The sequence below is a fragment of the Neolamprologus multifasciatus genome, chromosome 13 (assembly GCF_963576455.1).
Source record: "Neolamprologus multifasciatus chromosome 13, fNeoMul1.2, whole genome shotgun sequence".
NCBI lineage: Eukaryota > Metazoa > Chordata > Actinopteri > Cichliformes > Cichlidae > Neolamprologus > Neolamprologus multifasciatus.
Genome location: NC_140451.1, coordinates 27,704,225 through 27,725,573, shown reverse-complemented (window position 1 = coordinate 27,725,573; position 21,349 = coordinate 27,704,225). Strand labels below are relative to the sequence as shown.

General features: G+C 42.3%; 1 protein-coding gene across 6 annotated transcripts in view; it reads right to left on the bottom strand.

Annotated features, from left to right (window-relative positions):
* wdpcp (WD repeat containing planar cell polarity effector) overlaps positions 1 to 21,349 on the bottom strand; it is an 85,856-nt gene that overhangs the window by 20,896 nt on the left and 43,611 nt on the right. For all 6 annotated transcript variants that reach the window (XM_085183558.1, XM_085183556.1, XM_085183555.1 and 3 more), the window contains 5 exons: positions 19,630 to 19,821; positions 10,555 to 11,158; positions 4,669 to 4,857; positions 4,078 to 4,201; positions 2,925 to 2,988 (listed from right to left, as the gene is read on the bottom strand). In XM_085183558.1, the coding sequence (XP_085039684.1) occupies positions 2,925 to 2,988; positions 4,078 to 4,201; positions 4,669 to 4,857; positions 10,555 to 11,158; positions 19,630 to 19,821 (1,173 nt within the window). The remainder of the gene's footprint in view (positions 1 to 2,924; positions 2,989 to 4,077; positions 4,202 to 4,668; positions 4,858 to 10,554; positions 11,159 to 19,629; positions 19,822 to 21,349) is intronic.

The window sequence follows — 21,349 nt, the reverse complement described above, 5'->3', positions numbered from 1 at the left end:
AAGGGATCTGCAGATGCTTAGTAATTCTGTCTCTGAAATTTGTTTGTAAAAGAAAAAGAAAAAAGGAGAGTAAAATAGGGCAGATGTTCAAGAGCTTAGAAAGATGTCACCTCTGCAACATAAACACTACATATGCTGAATTTAAAATCAGCATAGCAAACCAAGCCATAGAAACCGCTCTCCCACATACATCACTTTTATATTTATATATGTTAGAGATGCATTTATCTCTATGCGTAGATTTTTTACATTTACTTTTCTCAAACAAGAAGTGAGTGACCTCGCTCCACAACCATACCCATGAAATCTCGCCCAGTCCCGAGAGCCAGTGGACACCGACACAACGGTACCGGATAAAAATCACACCAGCTTCACACAATCTGGCTTCAAGGTCACGTTCTGTTTGCTGCTGTGACCCAAATCCTCTCTGTGAGGGAAATCGCTTTTTTTTTTTTAAGAAAAAAGAAAAAGCCTCATTTTACCAGTTAGTAATACACTAATCACAATTTCGTGATTTAACTAGATCTTCTCGTCTGTTTAGGGGCAATATTACTCAAAAAGGTGTGTGGATTTTTACCTGAGATGAAGCTTATTTAGGAAGGCTTCTCTATCGCTGTCAGAGCCACACTGTTTATTGTGTCCCATATCTTTTCAAATACATGACAAATTATAGTCGCTAAAAATGGGAGCTATAATCTTGATGTTTTTAAGAAAATATGGCAGACAAAGAAGAATTTAGAGCAATGACAGAGGTATGTTTTACAATCACATTAGTGCTTCTGACTAAAGATACAAGTTATCATGTCTGTATCGAATCATTTTAAAAAAAAGATGACAGAAGAAGATTGTGAAAGTACATGAAGCTTTATGGAAAATATGGCAGAGGCTTTCTGGACTGATTTTCTTAACCTCTACTTTGCTGACAGTATAGGCCGCCTTCCGCTCGGGCTGATTTGTCCTGTAACTGACTCCACCCATCGAAGCTAGTTCATACCCTTCACTGAAATGTATTATGATTACAGCTTTCTCTCCCCTCTCACTCATCTGGACACAGTTTCATCTCCCCCTTCCATCATTTTTGTGTTACATTTATCATTTAGTTTTCCATCTACACCACAGCCCCCTCCCCTCCCCTCTCTGCCCCCCTCTTTCCTTTGCACTCTTTCAAGGTTCACAGGCTCGACTCCACCTTTTCAATTCGGCTTCCCAGCAGCACTACTTAGTGGGGAGGGAATTGGAACCAGTGCTATCAGTGTGATTGAGGGACCAAGAGGAGTGTGTGTATGTGTGTAAGAGGGTCTGTATTAATGTCTGGGGTGTTGGTGAAGCATGGAGCAAAGGGGGCCCCATGAAAAAGGGGGTCAAACACATAGGAGCATTTCAGCGTGGAGTGGAAGAAAGAACGAGTTAGAGCGAAGATGAGAGGAGAGGAAAAGGCTGAGCTGAGGCCGTGGAGGTTGTGAAAAGATAGAGGCCCATACTGAGATCACACCTGCTCTCTGACACGCAACACACACACACTTGTATGGGTTACAAGTCATGTGCAAATGAAAGTAACAAGGGTGCAACAGTGAATGAGCAATTATAATAGGTTTTATACCAGTGGAAGAGCTGCAGAGAAGCTCCCTATAGCGCATGAGTCAACATCTAACCCTCAGGAGTCCATCTAGAGCAGATACACCAAACGTGTTTTATTTCACTAACATAATCTAGAGTAAACATGTTAAGAAGACCTGATGAAAAGGTTCATGTACACAGATTCCAGATTTTTTTTAAGAGACTCAAACTAAAAAAGGCATAAAGGTAAGCTTAAACAAACTACTTAACAGTTATCAGAGCTCACAACTTTTTTTTACTGTAATATTATAAGTGATTATGATAAAGAATTTCCAAATATTCACTGGTTTCCGTTCATCTATTTTTATGAGTTGGGTTCCTTGCACTTTAACACTTTCTTCAACAGCCAAAAAAAGAAAAGATTCAGAGTTTTCATCTCTAAATGCTGAAAATTAATACATTGTAAAAGGTGCCCAAGAAAGACAAGACTCAGTATAAAGTATAACAATAGTCTACAGACATGTGTCATACTTAATGTCATAAAGCAGGTATTTCGAAACAAATACAGGTATTGATGAATGAAGAAAAATGGCGGTAAGCATGTTACACGTCATGGAGAGTCCTAACAGGGTCTCAGGATACACGATGCCCAAATTATGAGATTTGCAGAAAACAGGTTCAGTCCATGCAGTGGTAATTTGGAATAAAATTGCAAGAAGGGGATCTTTTAAACATGTGTGCTACATGCTATACCATTCTACTTTCACTGGCATATTTTAAATATCATTTAATTTAAAGCCAATGGCATATAAATTTGAAATTTATACTCTAGCTCAAAGGTTTCTAAATTTCAGAGATATTATATGTGTACCGTAGTTTGTTAATCCCTGTTAGCCAGAAGCTTGTGGTTCAGATTCTGCTAAACACTCAATTTCACACAGTTCTTTCTACTTTTGGTTCTCCATGATGTCAGACAGGAGGGATATCCTTATATGGTCGTCTCAGATGCACAGCTTTGACTGTAAGCAACCCACTTGTTGGGTAAATAGTCTGTTTGTGAGCAGCATTCACTTTAAAGTAAGTTGGCTTGACAGGAAGATGGTCTCAAAAGAGCTATAAAACTGATCAGCAGCACCAAATCCCAGTTAAACATAAATATGGACGATTTTAAACCTTGAATCATTGGCTATTTTCATTAGTTCATTTGTTAAATTAGTTGATAATTAATGTCCATGGAATTATATATTTTATTTAAGAAAAAAAAGGCTTCCTTGTGGATTCTGTTTTGATGTCAATAACCCTTTTTGTGACTCTTTTCCCCCTCAAGAAAGCACATAAAAGGAAATTTTCTTTTCTTTTCTACTCACCATGAATAAATCTCTGGCTTCTAAATCTACAGCGAGGAGGAAGGCCTTCTCGAAACACTGGTGCCTGCAGAGAAAAAAGGAGACGGTGAAAAAGAAAGACAACACCCTGAACATGAAAGCAAAACAATCATCAATCTAAAAATACATGCTTTGAATGAAAATGTATAGTTAAATAAGTCTAAGGGTACATTCACGTGCTTGCTGTGGTCTGCACGTAGACACACGCTTCAACACAGGCACGCACATGCACCTCTGCATTCAACACTGTCAATAATTGAACCGAGAATAGCGAGCTCTTTTCCTATTATCCAGAATTAAAGCTGGGAGAGAGAGCTGTATCTCCCAGTACAAAACACCTCAACTTTCCCCGTCTACAGCCGACATGAAACAAACAAACACGAGCGGAGAGAGGAGGTGCGGGAAGGGGGGGGGGGGGGGGGCGCCTTCCTTCATTTGATGTTGATGGAGAGAAAAAGAATGCAGGTAGGTGATAAGAGAGGAGAGGACGAGGGATGCCAAACAACGCTCCAGCTCGGCTACAGAGGAGGAAAAAGAAAGAGAGGGAGAGGGAGCGGGAGGTAATTGCAGGATGGAGAGCAGTGAGCAGCAGTGTGTGGGAACAACAGGGTCTATTTCAGTCAAACAGGCGTTTCAAAAGGCTCTCATGGCAGAAGGGAAAATGAAACAACAGTCTAAACAGGTGCATGCGTGCTGCTTTGCCTTATGAATGACTCAAAGCTGCATCAGTATGTGTGTGCAATGAAATTCAAAAGCTATTTCTGTTTTAGAATTTTTTAATAGCAATAAAGAGAAGGAAATAAGCAGTGTTAAATTGTTTCTGAAAGAGGTTTTTGGATATTATTTCTTATTCTGATTCTCCACCCTGTGCTGATAAACTCCACTAAAATGTTCCAGTAATCCCTTGAAAATAGTCTGTGCATGTATTTGTCTGTGCAAAGTCTTCAGAGATCTGGAACCTGATTGAGGATTGTATTCTTAATGCTTTTACTTTTTAGATGTCTACATTTTTTTTTATTTCAGGAGAGCTATACAAAACACAGTCCTTGACCCCTTGAGGACATGCACAAAGTAAATTTCTCCCTCAGTCCATTTAATTAAGACCACAGCAACAGCACAGAGTGAGTGGTGTTACCTGAGGAGGTGGTGAAAAAAGCGCCGGGCGTACTTGCTGATTGGCTCCCTGTACTCCAGTATCACTGTATCAGAGAGAGGCACAGGTGGGGCATAAAACACACCCAGAGCTGCTTCTAGCTGGGCTACAGACAGATCAGAAACACACACAAAATTAGGAAATGCACGTGATGTTTGCATGGAAATTAGCTAAGAATATTTAAGGATGTGTGTTTCTAAAGCTAACAATGTAAAATTTGTTGCTCTTCTGCACAAAAATGAGATTTTTATACATTTTTATTTTATAAGAGACAGTGCCAAATCAAAGGCTCACTGACTAAAAGCCAACTAATAGCAAAAGTTAACAACTAAATGAAAGGAAACTAAGATTTGAAAGAAAAACATCCAAAATATATCAAATATATCTAAGCATTCATAAGGTTTAGTACATGGAGCTGCTAAATACAGCAAAATGTAGACGAAATGAAAGGTAAATAAAAAAAAATCTTCAAGCACTGAAAGTCGACAGGTTAGGTTAGACTCATGAAATTTGAAAAGCAGCGATTTCGATTTGATAAGCATCACCAGGAAATGTAAAACCTATCAAAGCCACCTTCTCTCTCTGGGTTCAGCTCCATCCTCAGCAGGTGGTTGGTGACTGAGCTCAGGCCTCGGTACATCTCATCCCCCATGGTGCTCCAGTCCATGGCCTCTAGTATGCCCAGTGCCTCTCTGACTTGACCACAACGTAGCCTCTGCTGCAGCAGCTCCCCTGGACCCATCTGTCCCCCCGTGAGAGCTCCTGTCATATTGAGGAAAGGTTTGTAAGAAATAATAATAATGTGGTTAAGAAAAGACGAAGAAAAAAAAAAAGAAATAATCCAGTTTTGATCCAGATGGGCATTGAATTAAGGGAAAACCCAGCAGACACAATAGGTTTCACATACATGGTTTGAGCCTAGTCCCATACTAAAACAAAAAATTCAGACAAAACTACCACTGAAAAAAGATTTAAACTCTAGGGCAAGGATTTATGCATATCTGGGAAACTGAGGTTTAATCAGGTGCTGCTACATAGCACACAATTGATTCTCCAAGTCTCTCGGAGAATCAATTGGAAAGGAAGATGTTTTTTTCACTGGCGTTATGGTGATGGTGTCTAACAAAATGGTACAAAATGTCCTGTAGGTCATTGTGAAGACCTCACTAAATGAGTCACATCATTTTCAGCAACTCCTTTATGCCCTAATGGATCCTGGGAAATAGAAGATAGATGTGTTTTATTGCATTCATTCAGAACAACCAACAAAAATGGGAATAATTTATTCAGTATTTCTATCTTTTGCTTCATTTTTATACCTTTTTGTTTAGTTTCTAAATTTCTATATTTATATTTTTTCTAAGATTTTGATGCTAGAGCAGTATGCGATTATTGATCTTTTCCTTTCCATCTATACCCTTAACAGTTTATCCAATTTAGGGTAGCGCGGGTGCTGGAGGCCTATCCCAGCTCATGAATACCAGTCCATCACAGTACTGAATGATACAGTATATTTTCATCTTTCTGTGCTACAAAGAGGGAAAATTCTCTTTAAGCTTTAACAGTTGGTGTGATAATGATTCTGTGACCGTACAGAATAACCTGGAGGAGTTACTTAAGTTAAGTGAGTGTCCAGTGGATCAGTTCTGACTCTGAGGCAGCACTAGATTTGTTAGACCAGCATCGACTTGTCAATCAATTAGAGCGCAAGTGTGTTCAAGCCTTCATGTGTACTTTGTGTCCATCCGTTTCTGTGTGCAAATGCAAAATAAAAGCAAGCTTCTCATCCTTTAACATTGAGCAGAGTGCATGTTAGCATATGTTCAAATAACCTGCCTACATGTTATTGAAATATTTAGCTCTTTAACAGAATGGAAACCTTTTCAGGGTGTAACCAGCCTCTTATGGGGTGTGTCTGTGTGCTACTGCAAACGATATTATAACACAGAGTGACCTTTACCCCAAGATCATTTGAGGACTGCTCTGATGGACTGTACCTTCTGATCAGTGATGACTGACTGTGCTTTTGTTTGTGCAGACAAGGAACATGTTGAATAATGGAAGAATGGCATTTTGTACCCTTAACCGCAGCAGAGGTGTCTCACTCTGTTTCTTAAAGTTCAAAGCACATATACAGGTGAAGGTGTTGAATGCCAGGAGTAATTATGCTCTATTGTCACTTAATCACGAAGGTACATAATGCAGCAGATGGAGGACTCCCTGGCTCATTCTGATTTGCGTGAGACGAGTTGGTACAGGACCATGCTCTGACAGTAGTTTCACCTCACTTGTGAACTAATAGCCTTTTTCACATGCATGCAACATTTAACACTCTGCTGTGTATGTATTAAAGTGCATATATTTACCGAACAATTTCTGGACATGGCTAGTGGCATAATAGGTGATCACTGACAGCAGTACTGTCAATGGGCCATGCTGCAGGCAGGCAAGAAAAACTCACTACTGATTCTAGTCTAATTAGTATCTGTAGGGCAGGGGGATGGTATGAGCAATTAAAATGACAAGCTGGCAATTAGCAAACCACCAAATCCCCTAAAGAGTGGGCTAATGTGGCTAATACATCAGCTGAGTTGCATGTGTGTGATTTTTGGGTACTGTATGTGTTTAACTGCATGTATGAGTCCAGGAGTTGGGCGCTGACATCTGCTCTAAGCTGACGCAGACAATGGACCACACCTGTCCACACTGACTTATTTGACTGTGCACAAACAACACTGAGCAGGACAAGATCAGCACCAGCATGGAGAAACACAGAACATAGCATAAACGTGACTAAAAATATGACAGACCTTGGTCTAAAACATAAAAAACCAAAACGTGTTAACTTGGAACTATTATGTCACATAAACGCATTAGCTACTGAACTTCACATTAGCACAATAATCTAAATCAGCCAATCATATGGCAGCAAGTCAATTAATTTAGGCATTAGGAAGATTTGAAAAAAAGTTGCCTGGTTTGTTGAGTCTAGATTTCTATTGCAATATTTAGATGGCAGGGTCACACTGGCTTGAGTCAAACGTCAGTTTGATGTTGTTGGTGGTGTAAAGGTGTGGGGGGATATTTCTTTGGCAGACTTTGGCTCCTTAGTACCAATCTAGGGGTTTCACTCAGGCACAGTATTAGGCAAATATGGATTTTATTTTTAGAAGTGAGTATTAAGTAAAGCTACTGAAGTACCTACTCAAGTAAGTACTTCTGGCCTCAGATGGCTCCATCCTCATTAATCAATGCTGGGTACTGGCAGGAGGAGTGCACTGGCTTATGAGTGGGCTTGTGTTTCATCTCTGGCTTGGTGTCAGTTGAATATAATAACCACCACACTGTGGAAGCACATGCAGAACTGAGGACAATGGGACCCATATAAAACATCTATGATAGGCTATGCTTCAAGTTTTAATCAGTTTTAAGATCAACTTTTTGTCTCCAAAAACAAGTCAAAGAGCCCATTCTCTCTGGCAAGACAATGATGAAGTAGCTTTTGGTCGCACACATGAAACGTGCCACAAATCCTTGAGCAACAAATACAAAAAGAAAAGGAAAAATCTAGCATGTGAAGTAATGTATCTGGTTCCTCTCACACCTCTGCACAGGTGGCTAATAACGGTGTGCAGTGGGTGTGAGTGTCAAAATCTATAGATAATGGCAGAAGTTCCCAATAAAACACTGGAAACGAGTGGGGATTTCTGATGTTGCGATCAAACATGTAATTTTGACAGACCATAAACCCATCTTAGAAATGATGGATAACTCTGCTCACTAATTTTGACAAACAACATATGCCAGGCTAGATGAGTATGAACCCTGCTCGAGCAGCAGATCAACAAACTCACTTCCAAGTCACCTTGATGACCTAGTGAATTTTTTTATTGCGTATGAAAGAAGCATTAGCTTGGGTTCATTCTCCACACACAGTTACATCATTGTCCTTTAATATTTCCCTGTTTTCCCATCTGTACAAAAAAGAGAAATTGCTATTTTTTCTTGGGTGCTGTGCAGCACATTCCCCAGTCTGCCCCTCCACAGCCTGTACCAGTGCAGGCCCAGCCATGGCCAACGTGTGCCCAGATGAGATAACTCGGTGCAGGCAGGGGGGTGGGGGTGGGAGGGGGCACCAGGGAGGGCTGCCTCCTATGGAAAAGAGAGAACTTGGAGCTCGGCCAAGTCTTTCTTCCTAACCGCCTCACGACTCACTCCTGTCATGTAGCGGGCCTCATGAAACAAGTCAATACAGAGAAGAAGCAAACAAATGAGTTGGAGTGAAAGTCTGCGTGTGTGTGTGTGTGTGTGTGTACGAACAGAAGCACAGAAATAGAAGAATACACACATGTGTGATGGGGGGGGAGAATTATCATGGAGAAAAGACGTGCAGTGACTTTCTTCATCAAATACTTGGCAGACGATCAGAGGAGCGGAAGCTATTGTTGGAAGACACCCTCCTCTTTCCCTGTGCACACAGGCAAACACAGTCAAACACCCACACACCCCTCAAACACACATTTCAAATGCACACTTCTACTACCTTCCTCCCTCCGCCCTCACTCTCCTGCTTTCAAACTTCGGTAGAGAGTTGCGTGCCACTGTCACATCTTCTTTCCAAAGTCACAATTAAAGATGCTGAATACGTGAGTGTGCTTCGGAGGGTGAGGTGGCTGCTTCGTAAAAATTTTGATTGGCAAACTTTATCTGGGGACCCCGAGGGACTGCGCAGCCACTGTAAACGATTTATCGGAAAAATGCATCCCAGAATGCTCCTCGGGGGGCTCGTGCCCCGGGGCGATTATTGAATGACCTCTGAGAGCGTGACTCCCGCTAACCTTCCCGCCTGTCAACAAATTAACTTCCTTCAGGAGTGGAAAGGTACTGGGACGACCAGCTTGACAGCACTATTCACACAGGCGGGTTCAGACACAGCTTCAGATCCAAAACAGAGCGAGAGTGTCTGAAGGGAGGAAGGCACCTTCATTAGGAAAGGGAGGCTGTGCCTGAAGTGTTTTCCACTTGGAACTGTGTAATGTAAAATTAAAACAAATGTGAGGGAACTTATTCTTGGCAGAAGGAGTAAGAAATACAAAGAACTCAAACAGGAAAACAGGTAAAACAGGAAAAATGGATCTCATTATCCATCTGTTTTACACATATGTTTATTCCAAGTGGCAACCTCCAGGGCTGAAAAGCAGGTCAAATGTCAAAAACTGCAATTGCCTGAGTGACCACTTGAGACTAACTTGCGGGGGGGGGAAAAGTTAATCTGCATGAATTAGAAGTTAAAATATTGAACTTTACAAAGTTCAGAAAAGGTTTTGGAGTCCTTACAGCCAGGACAGAATGGCACGATATGGCAGCCTCGCTTCTGTCAGTCTGCACCAGGGCAGCTGTGGCTACAACTGTAGCTTGCCTCCACCAGTGTGTGAATGTGAGAGTAAATGAATAGTGGAATTGTAAAGCGCTTTGAGGGCCCGAAAAAGCGCTATATAAATGCAATCCATTATTATTATTATTACTTGTTGAGGCCTCAGTTGCAAGACTATAAGAACAGTTTGCAGCCCATTGGCAACCTTGGTTGCCAGGGCAAAATGTGCATTCCTCAACTAGTTACTGGAGATTATTGGGTGAAATTTACTGCAAAGAGACAGAGGGTGTTGTACCAGGAATCTCCCTGTGATTGCTTTTGCTATGGTCAACCGTACCTTGCATGGAAGTCACTGGCTTGTCTGCAAATACTCAAACTCACACTATGTTTGCTTTCAAAATGAAAGTTGTGCTTTACCCCTGCAACCATATAAAAAAGTGCAACTTCTACTCTGCAGGCAAACAGTCTCCATTTCCAGTTTGCGTTGCACTCTTCAGTTCCATGACAGCTGAACATAGCTTTGTTTCCAGCTGTTTGCAGGCAAGTTGGCATCTTCTATGCAATCTATAGATGACTGCGGCAACTTACTACTCACCAGCTGATCAGGGAACCCACTTTTCTCCCTAGCAACCAGTGATTACCACGAGGGTCATTAACCAGTCTCTAGGCCTCCAAAACGGAGGCCTTAAACTTTAGACTTAGGTTTATGGTCAGTAGCATGGCCACTTTGAGGAGGTTGAACCTTACAAGATGCCTCCTCTAATCAGTTTTTCTGGTGTTGGTTTGTTTTGGAGCATTTGTATAGCAATTATCTGAAGCTTATGTCTTTTTTTGTCATTAATTGTCCTAACTTCCAAGAAGAATTTTAGTGCATGAGATTCTGCTATTTAATTTATATGTGTTAAGTTAGCACGAGTTAGCCAATATCCATGGTTTGTAGATCTATCAGTCTCAGCACACTAGCAATATGCATCTTTTATATAGCTCTTGTTTTTTTCCTATACAAGATTGTGGTGATTGACAATAACAAAACATTCCTCATAATTTCAGAAGACCATTTTTTTGTCCAATGTTATTTTACCTACCTAGTCTAAATCTCAAAGCTGCCAGTGGTCCACCATGAAAAGAAAGTGTGAGCATATCTGTCCCCTCTGGGCCTCCATCCAAGCCAGTCGCCCATTGCAGTCCTGCCAGGCCTCCCGAACAGCGCAGGTGCTGAGCTAGTCTTAACGTGGGAGCTGAAGCTACCTCCTCTGATACGAGCGCCATATTTACAGGTGCCAAGCCCACATCAAAGCACATCAGCTCCTCCTGTCCTCCCCCTACCATGACAACAGCCCCAGCAGGGTGCCAGGCGAGGAGGGTGGCCGGCACGGGGCATGAGGCTAGGAAAGAGATCCCACGTCGTTGGTCGTACAGGACTAAGGAGGAGTCACTTAAGCCAAGAAGCAGAGTGGTCTCAGAGGGGTGACGCGAGCAGGAGACTAGGTGAGATGACAGCGGGATTCGGGTGACTGAAAGGCGGTGCAGGCGTCCTCGTGCACATTCATACACACAGGTATCAGCCCAGGACTCCTCTCTGAATCCCTGAGGCCCTGCAGGTAACTCCACTGTTAGGACCTGGTAGGGCTGGAGCAGGCTGAAGCGGCAGTCCAAAGGGTTGCCTTCAGTGTGGACTGAGCTTAGGACCTGAAGGAGAAAAAAAGTTAGAGAGGACAAGGGAACAGCTTCAGAAATAATGGCATGAAGAAAAATTTCGAAGTTGAAGAAAAATGATCTTGTAATCTTGTTTTGCACGGCTATATCCTGGCATGTAATGTTTCCACAGGAAATGGAAGCATGTGTGAAGGATCGTGTGAAGGATCTGAATCTACGCCTGTCTACAGACATCCCCGGTGGAGGCTTCACAGTTTGGTCTGGCAAATTCCTTTCTGAGATGGAATCCATATATGAAAATTAAGTACACATATTCACAGAGGATGATTTGTAATAATAATTTGCTTGACCCAAGATGCCTCATTTGCTGTTCAAACTTTCTGTTTACAAGAGGCAGCCAATCAGAAGACAACTGGATTTAAATCGGCACGTTTCAGACCGGACATGAACTGTAGGGGGCCACCAAGGCCCAGTATGAGGAAAGGATTATTTTAAACAGTGAATCAAGCACAGCTACTGTAATAAAGAGCAAGAAGAGCAATGTGGAGTTTGAAATCAACATAGTCCTCCTTCCTGATACAGGCATGCCAGCATGCTGAAACAAGATTTGAAGGATGATGTCTTCTCTCAGTGTCGAGGAACAAAAACATTACTGTAAACTTTAGGGGAAGAGGATGGAAAAAATACTTCCTCATGTCTCTGCATCTACTGTAGATCAAGTGTATTTAAAAAAAAATCTTTTTATTAGTCTGTATTCATCATCAAAGACCTTGTAATTTCTGTTGCTGTTTTAACATGCTCTTCAACTTGAAACCTGTTTTGTGCTGCAACTGTTAGAATAAAACGGCAGAGACAAAGACACGTGAGAGAAAGACAGAAATGAGTCATGCCGTGGCAGCAGCCCCAAACCCCCTGGAGATGGAAGAAATGGAGCCTTCCATATTGCTCATAAACACCCAGCTGTCAATCAAGACAGCTAATGATAAGAGCTCTATTTTAACTCAAGGTCAACAACATCTTCTCCCTGAGCATGCCATGGCTTGGCACATAATGATAAACAACCTCCTCTGTTTACCTGTGTGAGGAGCCAAGAGCTCAGCAATAGACATGGCAAATGACAAGAAAAGGAACCCTTTTCACTGGATACATGAAGAAATCTTGAATTTTTTTGACCAGTGGTCAAATGCAAAATGTAGATTATTTCTGCCTGGCCTACAACCAGTTTGCGTGGGTACAATGGTCCTGCTATGCAAACAAGCACTGACATTGAGGGAGACAAGCCGTGTCACGGGTGGTAGTGTCGATAAACACCCACAAGAAACCTGGAACAGTACGTGGATGACAGGAGAACACAGGCTGTACTAAACATCAGTCCAACAGTTACACAGTCACTAAAAGAGCTTTTTAGGAAGGATTTCACCTTACCAAAGCCTCTATCAGAGCCCTGCATTGACCGTGGCAGCTTTGGCTAAATGAGCCCATTTCTTTTCGCCGTGTAGACAGAAAGAAGGATCGGCTGCCTGCCTGCCTGCCTTCCTTTCCTTTTGCAAAGCTGCTCGGCCCAGTTTTTTGGCAGGCATTGCCAAAAAGGGACTTAGAGGGAGGAAGGCAGGTTTTTTTGCCTGCCCATGGTCTACAGCAGGAGAGAAGCAGATGACTGTCCTCCTGAAAGCTTTTTTTCCTCCCTATAATCCCCCAGAGCTAGCTCCTGCTGCACCCCAGGGGGTGGGTGCTGCGTGTGAATGTGTGTGTTTATTTGAAGCAGCAGGGTAGAGGGGCTCAATTCATGTAAAAGGTGGTGTATCCTGGGGCTGGTGCAGTTCTCTGGATAGCTTAATTTCTGCAAAGTGACACATGCGTGAAAATAAACTAGCACACAAATGCATAGCAGGTGAGGGTCCATCGTATTCACCCTACAGAACGCTGGACTCACAAGACCTACCTCAGTGCCACAAACCGTGACACCCCCACCCTTCAACTACATCTCATCCTTTCAGCTTTTCATCGCATGCCCGGCTTGCTAGTGCCCGCTGCCTGCTGTGAGCCTGCATGCCACCATCGGGGGCTGAGGTGCAGCTGACTCAGCTCCGTTTCACCTGACAGATGACCCTCCAAGAACAGGGATCAGAGGGCAGAGGCAGCTAAAGTTCTGAGCCAACAAATAAATACTACATGGGCGGATTCAACCTGCAGCAGCCAATATTTACATTTTTAAAAATGTACAATGTGCACAAAAAACATGTATGACGTGAGAACAGCATGTTCAACCCAAGTTGGGATATTCATAGCACAGCTGATGATAATTGCTTTATTACACTCTCAGCCCCTCTATAAATATTTCTGACCAACATTATTCACAGTTTAAATATTAAACCAGCTTTAGCACCATTGCACATAATATTCATCATCTAATCCTGCTCTGTGGCACATTTAATTCAGAATTGGTATCAAGAAAGTAAAAGAAAAAGATTAAAGTCACTAGAAAAGTGGATTATGGAAGTCAGAATCCAGGCTACTGAACTGACTAGTGTTTCAATAGAGACAGTGGCTGTGAAAAGTCCCTGAGTCTATCAATCCATGAGTGGCTGCAGGTCATAATCCCATACCCCCCACCAATAAAAATATTTAAGTTATTTAAGACAGTATTTTCCATGCACTGCCCTTTAAGGTGTTGCGGATAAATACAACAAAATAAAACCAGTAATTGTACCAGAAAAAAGAAGATTTATTCATAACACACGGGAAAAGACCCAGGGAAACCGAGTTAGCGATTAAAACTATAAAAAAATAACACTAAAAACCGTTAGAAACCTTGAAAACCATGAATTTCACTCCCGAGTCTCAACTCTCGTGGCCCAGTACCAAATGACTCACGGACCGGTACCAGTCCGTGGCCCAGGGGTTGGGGACATCTGTTTTAAGAAGTTAAAAAAACACAAAGATCGAGAAGTGGCAATCCTGAACAGTTGACTGCTGAAGTGAGCAGATGATGGCTCTGTTAAACTGTAGGAGGTGATTAGCTGCCACAGTGTGAGCCCACTATTCCCCTAGTGGGCTCACAAAGATGCTCTGACTTTAGGTTCATCACACAATCACGCTCTCTCTATTTGAGTGGTCTCATCCATTTTCCCAATCTTAATGTGATGCCTATGCTACGACCTCAAACCAGTTGGACACCTCAAGGAGATTTTTGGCTGATTTGTTGAGAGTGCATTATTGGTACATTCATCAAAACATTAAGGGGGTAGCATCTCTTGGAAGAGTGGTCTTCCATCCCTCCAGTACTGTGTTTGGTTATATATCTGTCACTCTTTTGTATTTCATATAGTTACAATGAATATTCTCACGGAGTGCCGTCATTTCACCATTTCACTTTCTTATGCATTGACCTTTGTATTTAACTATGTTGTATTTACTGGCCTTAAGTATAATAGTACAACATGCCTCCAATATTTTAGTGGATGCATTTGATAGTGCTAAAAGCGACATTCAGTGCCAGAAGCACCCACACTCCTACAGTCAGTGTAGTTGCATTGTAACTCCAGGTAATCTTTAAATCGAAGGTACGCCTCATATTCCATCATCTGGACTGAGCAAAGTCAAGCAAAATGTCCCTGAAGGCAACACAACTGATTAGGAGATTTAAGAAAATTCAAGACTTGCAGGGTTATGGAGGTTTCTGCCTTTCAGGGGCAAAATATAATCTTGAAATGCTAACATTACTCTAAAGACCAGAAAGGAAGAAAGACAAACGATAAAACTGTTTACCTGCAGTTGGCTGTGTGATCTCTACAATAAGATGTAGGTGATGTGTTACTCTTTAGATTTTAGACAGACTTAGCATAGCACAGTAAATATTTACAAATCACTGGGACTTCATCATTTACAAAGCCAAATCTTTTTCACCTCTTTTAACAAGCTGCCCTTAAACAACAATCGACCTGTAAAAAAGGTGTAGAGATGTGTCGTAATGTGTCCAGAAAAGCAAAGCTTTGTTTGCCTGTGAACTCTTCAGAGTATATTGTGGCATGTGAATGTACAGCATTCCCTGAATCTGAGAGCATAAAATAAAAAATGATGAATCAGGTCAAGAATGAGAGTGAGCAAGGGAGTGAACAGATGTGCAAAAGAGAGACAGAGAAAAGGGGATGCAGAAAGAAATATGTAGAAAAGATGATGAGAAAGAGTGGAAATGGAAAAGAATAAAGAGAGGAGAAAGATGCAAAGAGAGCAGAGACAGGGAGAGAGGGAGACAGACACAGAGAGAGAAAGAAAGACTTCTAGTAAGTAGCTTTCTCCTGGTTATTGGTTTCAGTGACTGGTCAAAACTATTCTTCTCCATTCTTCTCCTCTCTCTCTCTCACCGGCACCTTTTTTCCCCCTCCATGGCGTGAAAGATAAAGCGGACGGGCCCAACTGTGTGGCTGGCCCTTGTTCACAGCAGTGGCCTTTTGAAGCCAATTTTCCAGCTCACGGAGCAGAGAAAGACAGGGAGAGACGGATAGAGAGAGACGGAGGGACTTGGAGGAGAGTCGAGGGATGAGGGGTGTTTGGGGAGGCGGAGGGGGGATAGCTGGGTGGGACTGGGGAAGTTTTAGGTATGTGATTTGGGGTTAGAGTTGAAGTACTGATGTGAGAAAATGCACAGGCACAGCGGGATTACGAACCAAAATATTCCTCATACCTTCCCCGGCTGAAAATAACGGAGGGAATATCATTCACTGGACGCAAAACTGTACCAGCAGTGCTCCCAGTGTGATGTTTAAAAAGCAGCGGAGCTTGGGGGTAAATCGACACTTTGGATTCAGCACCAGACCCTTTCATGGTACAAATTATTTTGCAGTGCATTTCTGAAACGTGCTTTAATTCTTCATATTAAGACTGCAGCTTTTAATTTTTAAGGAGCAAGTCTTGCCAGCAATCTTGCTTCAAAAGCACCCTTACTCTTCATCACAGTGTTCTTGAAGTGAAGAATAAATAAAATATAGATTAGAAATTATTTAATTTCTATGAAATTTTTTTTTTTTTTGCCCTACTCTTAAGTCAAAAAATAATTAAAAGACAGCACAAATCAACAAACAAATGCAGATCAAACAACTACAGACTGTTTGGTGACAGATAACAGGATAGACATACAGTTAAAAAAAAGTGTTTGGAAATAATCGGGGAAAAAAAGCAAAAGCAAACAAAACATTCATCTCACTTCATTTAAGATTATTAAATTCCAGGAAATGGCTGATTTATGTGTTTGTTTGGGGGGGGAGGGTGTATAAAGTATGAAGGAAGGATCATTAAAAATGTTAACTGGCTCCTGCATAAAAACCAACTGTGTATGTTTTCCTCTCTTTACCCCCCCACGTTCCGTGGCTCCACTTATCAGCATGAGGAGGGAGGAGGTGGCGAGGGGGGTATACGAATTAAGACCACATAGGGAAAGAAATCAGACTTTTTTAAATGCCGAGACTGGCTAGAAAATTGGCTTAGTGCAGCAGATAGCGAACTGAACAAAAGGAACATATATATGAGCTTGAAGTGATTGAAGTAGCTGGCGTCGCCCGATGTGTGCCCAGCATTTGATTCCCGCTACGGCTCTTACATAAACTGCTCGCTTAATTTCACACCGCGCATCTGAAAAATGACAACAAACGCTTTCATTAGAGAGCGATGGCGCAGCCCCATGAAGAGACTTTAATGTTCTTGAAGCGAGGAGGAAGGAAGGAGGAGAAGGATGAGAGGAGGGGGGTGTTGAAGGAGACACAGAGACTAAACTAGGTGAAGGAGTGTGATAAATGTGGCGAGCATTCCAAAAACAAGAAGAAAAACCAGCAAACAGCATCTGCTTTGATTATTTCAATATTCATGTACTCCCCCCCCCCCCTCCCCTCACACACACACACCTCCAATTCCTCCCTCTTTCTCTGCTGCGTGAATTTGTTTTCCTAGCGTGCGATTGGTAACGCTCATTTTTCCTCCTTCTCCCTTCTCTCTTTGGTGTGGCGAATATTTTGCATATGCTTACTGAGGTACACGTACCGGGGTTAGAGTTAAGCCCGGTTTGGTAATTTGGGATCTTTCATCTGCTCTCGGCACGAGGCCAATCCTACACTGACACAGAATCGGGTCATGGGTAGGGTTTTTGCCACAGGCCACGAGGATGTGCGTTTCAGCCTGTGCGTGAATGTGTGGGCGTTCTCCTTCACGCTGTACCACAGCTTAGCTCTCTTGCTTTTTTCATATGGTGATGCATGAAGGTGCAACACAAGGTACCACCCTTGAGGTGACTAACACACCATCCCCAATCCCATCCAGAATAACACAGGTCTCTCCTCAAATTCAGCAGCTTTGTTGCCCCTTTTTCCCTCGCTGGTGTCTGGCGAGTGTGTCTGCAAGCCTCCCTGTGTGTGAAACTATAAAAATATATGGGAGGACTTTGTGTTACTGACACTGAGAGCTTCAAATAAAGACTGAAAAGTATTTTATAAGTATTTACTATATTTCATTATGTGTTCATGTTACTAAAATTCAACTTAGCTTGTCCTTTAAAAATTCCTAGTTCAATAACGAGAGCATCCATCCTTGCCAAATCATCAGCTACCATTATACAAAATCTATTGTGAACACTTAGGAAGTATGAGGATTTCTGCACTGATTAATCAATCTTCATCTAAGTCATGAACAGATGGACTTAATAATCAATCACACTTTAGGCTTTAAGAAAACATGAATGTCTTTGCAACTTATTTTAAAGCTACTTGCAGTCAGGTAATTTAACTAAGAAGTTAAGGTAAAAGACATATGTGGTTTGTAGAGGTAAACAGATTCTTTTATAGAGAGATTCTAGGTGCAGCTAATCGGTGGCAGGGTGGGGGTCTCAGGATCACATCTCCGATTTGGTTCTGTTGGCTATGTCGACTGATGACTTCCAGCTTAAACCCGATCGGTTTGCTGGTGGTGAAGTGGCGGGGATGACAATGAGCACCTCAAGTCTGAAGCGAGGGAAGGCTGTAGGTGCTCACTGCAGTTTGGGTGCAGTTGTTGCTTCAAGTGGAGGACGTTAAGCATCTATTCCTACGAGGGGGAAGAGTATTGAGGTTTTGCAGACACATGACCACTAACCATGTGATCTTAATTTGTCCACTATTTTGGGCATGTGACAATCATGGTAGGGTCAAATGACTAAGCTCCTAATCACACAGGCCTAGAAACTGGTCAGTGACCCTCTGGCAACCACTGATGATTAGGGAAAAATGTGTACTCCTCAGCCAGTCAGGAAAAATCTCCTTGCAATTTCTTTGGTTGCTATTGCTGCATTTGCCTGTGGTTTGCATGGAAGACTCTGCTTTGTCTACAACCACTCGTTTACTCTCTGACAGGCAGTGAAACTGAAGGCCGATGGTTTGTGTGACAAAGTAAAAGTCTTGTCTTGGCATTGCAAACGTTTCTTGGTTTGCATCGCCCTTTCCAAGAAGTCAGCAAATGTTTGCACATATGTCGGTATCCTGCGTGCAAAGCACAGGAAGCCGCTGCAATCTGTTAGCGACCAAAGCAATAAAAACAATGTTTTTCTCAGCACCGTTTGCAACAGCCAGCAACCTCCAGGAAGCACTCGCCAACCAGTTGTGCGATATACATGTCACGCTCATGACCAGTGATTGTATCAGACCCAATATGTTGGACAACTATAGCAAGACTCTATAGCAGGAGACTGAAATATGGATTGTCTGCAGCAGTGTGGCTGCTGCACCAATCTGTTGCAGTGAAGAGAGCTGAGAGAGAAGGTGAAAGTGTAGATTTTCTGGTTGTTCCCACCCTTACATAGGGTCATGTGCTGTGGGCAGTGACTGAAAGATGAGACGGCATATAAAAGCACACACAGCTTTAGATATAGCATCAGGAGCTTGTTCTGTCAGGAGGAACTCAGAATAAAACTGTGACTCCAGGTCAGAAGAAACCAGCTAAATGCCCCGTAGGTGAGGTGGATTGTGAGTGATGTCACTGCTCAAATCCACCAGCCATGTCAACCTCAGTCATCACTTAAGATGCTTGGATTGCTCCACAGGGAGTAGGAGCTTTCTTCCCAAGAAAACGATGGGAGTAATCATTTTCTGCTAATGTATTCACACACAAATACCCGCAGTAACCCCAAAAGCATCCAAGACCAATTCATTAACCTTCTCCAAACCAGTAAAACGTTGGAATGAGCAAAGACCATTACCGCTCTGGTTTCCCTGTAGGTAATTGTCTTTCATAGTTTTCATTCCACAACCTTTCCTCTGTTTTAATGAATACAGGGTTTGTTCGACTGCTTACACGTGGTGTTCATTGGAACTTTTATTAAGGTCTTAAAATCCAAACGTTTTGAGTGGTTTGACTAAAGCTTTATCATAGAATTTTGACAAGTTGTACTAGGAAATGCACAGTTGGAAATTACTCATTTCCCTTGTGTTTAATGTAGCAATCATAAGTATACCTGTGCTATGGTCTGTGTGTGTGCGCGTGTGTACCTTCAGGCCTTCAGCAGGTGAGCAGCTGATTAGGACAAGGTTATTCCTGTGTGTATCTGTGGGAGTCCAGGGCCATAGCTCCTCACTGGACTCATCCTGGTTCCACCAGCAGAGCGCCACATCCTGGACACTGTTGAGACCTACACGTCTGTGGAGCCTACGACCACACCCGCCCAACTCCACACATACCACCTGGACACAAAAATACAAAACAGTGAAAATGGGCAATTAAAATAGTAGGAAGACAGAGATTCTTGGAGTTAGAACATATTTTATGAAGAATGGGAAAGATATGCGAGTATCTCAGTGTTTCGCTCATTTGGATTCACCTTCCTGGCCTGTTTTAAAACCCGAGGGCTCTGACACTTTCACGGCTGGAGCCCCTGGTGCCTCTGCTGTCCTTCCCCCATCCTGTTTTTGTTGATGTCTAAGGTTGTTTTTTCATCTTCCATTATTAATGTCTGTGTGCGTTTTGTTCTGTCGGGCTTGTTGTTTTAGTGATGTGCATATTTTTTGGGAAGGTCCGCCACGCTCTACGGGCCACAACAAAGAGACGCACAGTAATGAGCTCTCGTGGCGCTTGGGGGGTGGGCGGGTTACACACATTCACACAGACACACAAATAGACACACATACATAAATATGTGCATGTATGTATACAATCATTGATTTATAAAGTAAACAAACACTCTTGGATAGACGCACAAAGTGCAGGTACACACACACAGCCCCATGTTCATACAAACCTTTCATATATTCTTTATCTCCAGCCATACTCACTAACACAAGGAACCAGAGTCAATGGCTAATGCGCACACATTAAGAGACACACACACACACACATCCATGACCTCTGTCACTCTGCAGAAGAATGGCTAAAACCTGATAGGTAGAGGGAGGACAGAGGTGAAGGAGGCAAAAGAGAGAGGAATAAATGGTGATAACGAATTAAAAAAAGCTGATTGTTTGGGTTTGGAGAGAGGGTTAAGGAAGGCAAGTGAGGTGAAAGCTGCTGTCATGCACTATAGCTTCGGGGAAATGAGAATTGAGGAATAAAATACAAGCTTGAATTAATGAATGAGTGAAGGACGAAACAAAAAAGTGCACATGAAGAGGTTAAAAAGAAATCCAGATTAATTAGATCAGTATCAGTAATAGATCAATGAGAGGTTTGAGCCAAAATAAATGTTTTAAACCTAGGAAAAGAGCAGTTGTAACATCAAAATCCCCCTAAAAGGGCATCAGCAGGAATTTGGGAATATGTCTTTAGAAAATCAATTACTAAAAACATGTCTCAACAAAAGAAAATGGTCTAAAAGTCCCAGAACATGCAGAAATTAGTAAATCGACAAGCTGTACTGTATGAGTGGAGCAGATTTGAGAGTCAGTGGTCCATGTCTGCCCTCCTTGCCCCCTCGGGGGGGAAATTTGCTTTGGACACAGAATACGCCTGAAAATGATGGAGCTACATCCGATGATAAAGGGAACAAAGAGTTGCTCCAAACAGCTGAACGGGAGATCACTGACTGATTAGAAATGGAAAAGAAAAAATAAAATCTGAAAATCACTGGGTTAATAACACACTCTATCTCTACCCCCCGTATGTCCCCTCCATCCCTACCCATCTCTTCGCTCTTCTAGGTTTTTTTTTTTCTGCTGGCGTTTGCTGGTCAGCAATAATCAAAAACCACTTTCTGTGGGCCGGATTAGTTTAGCCCCC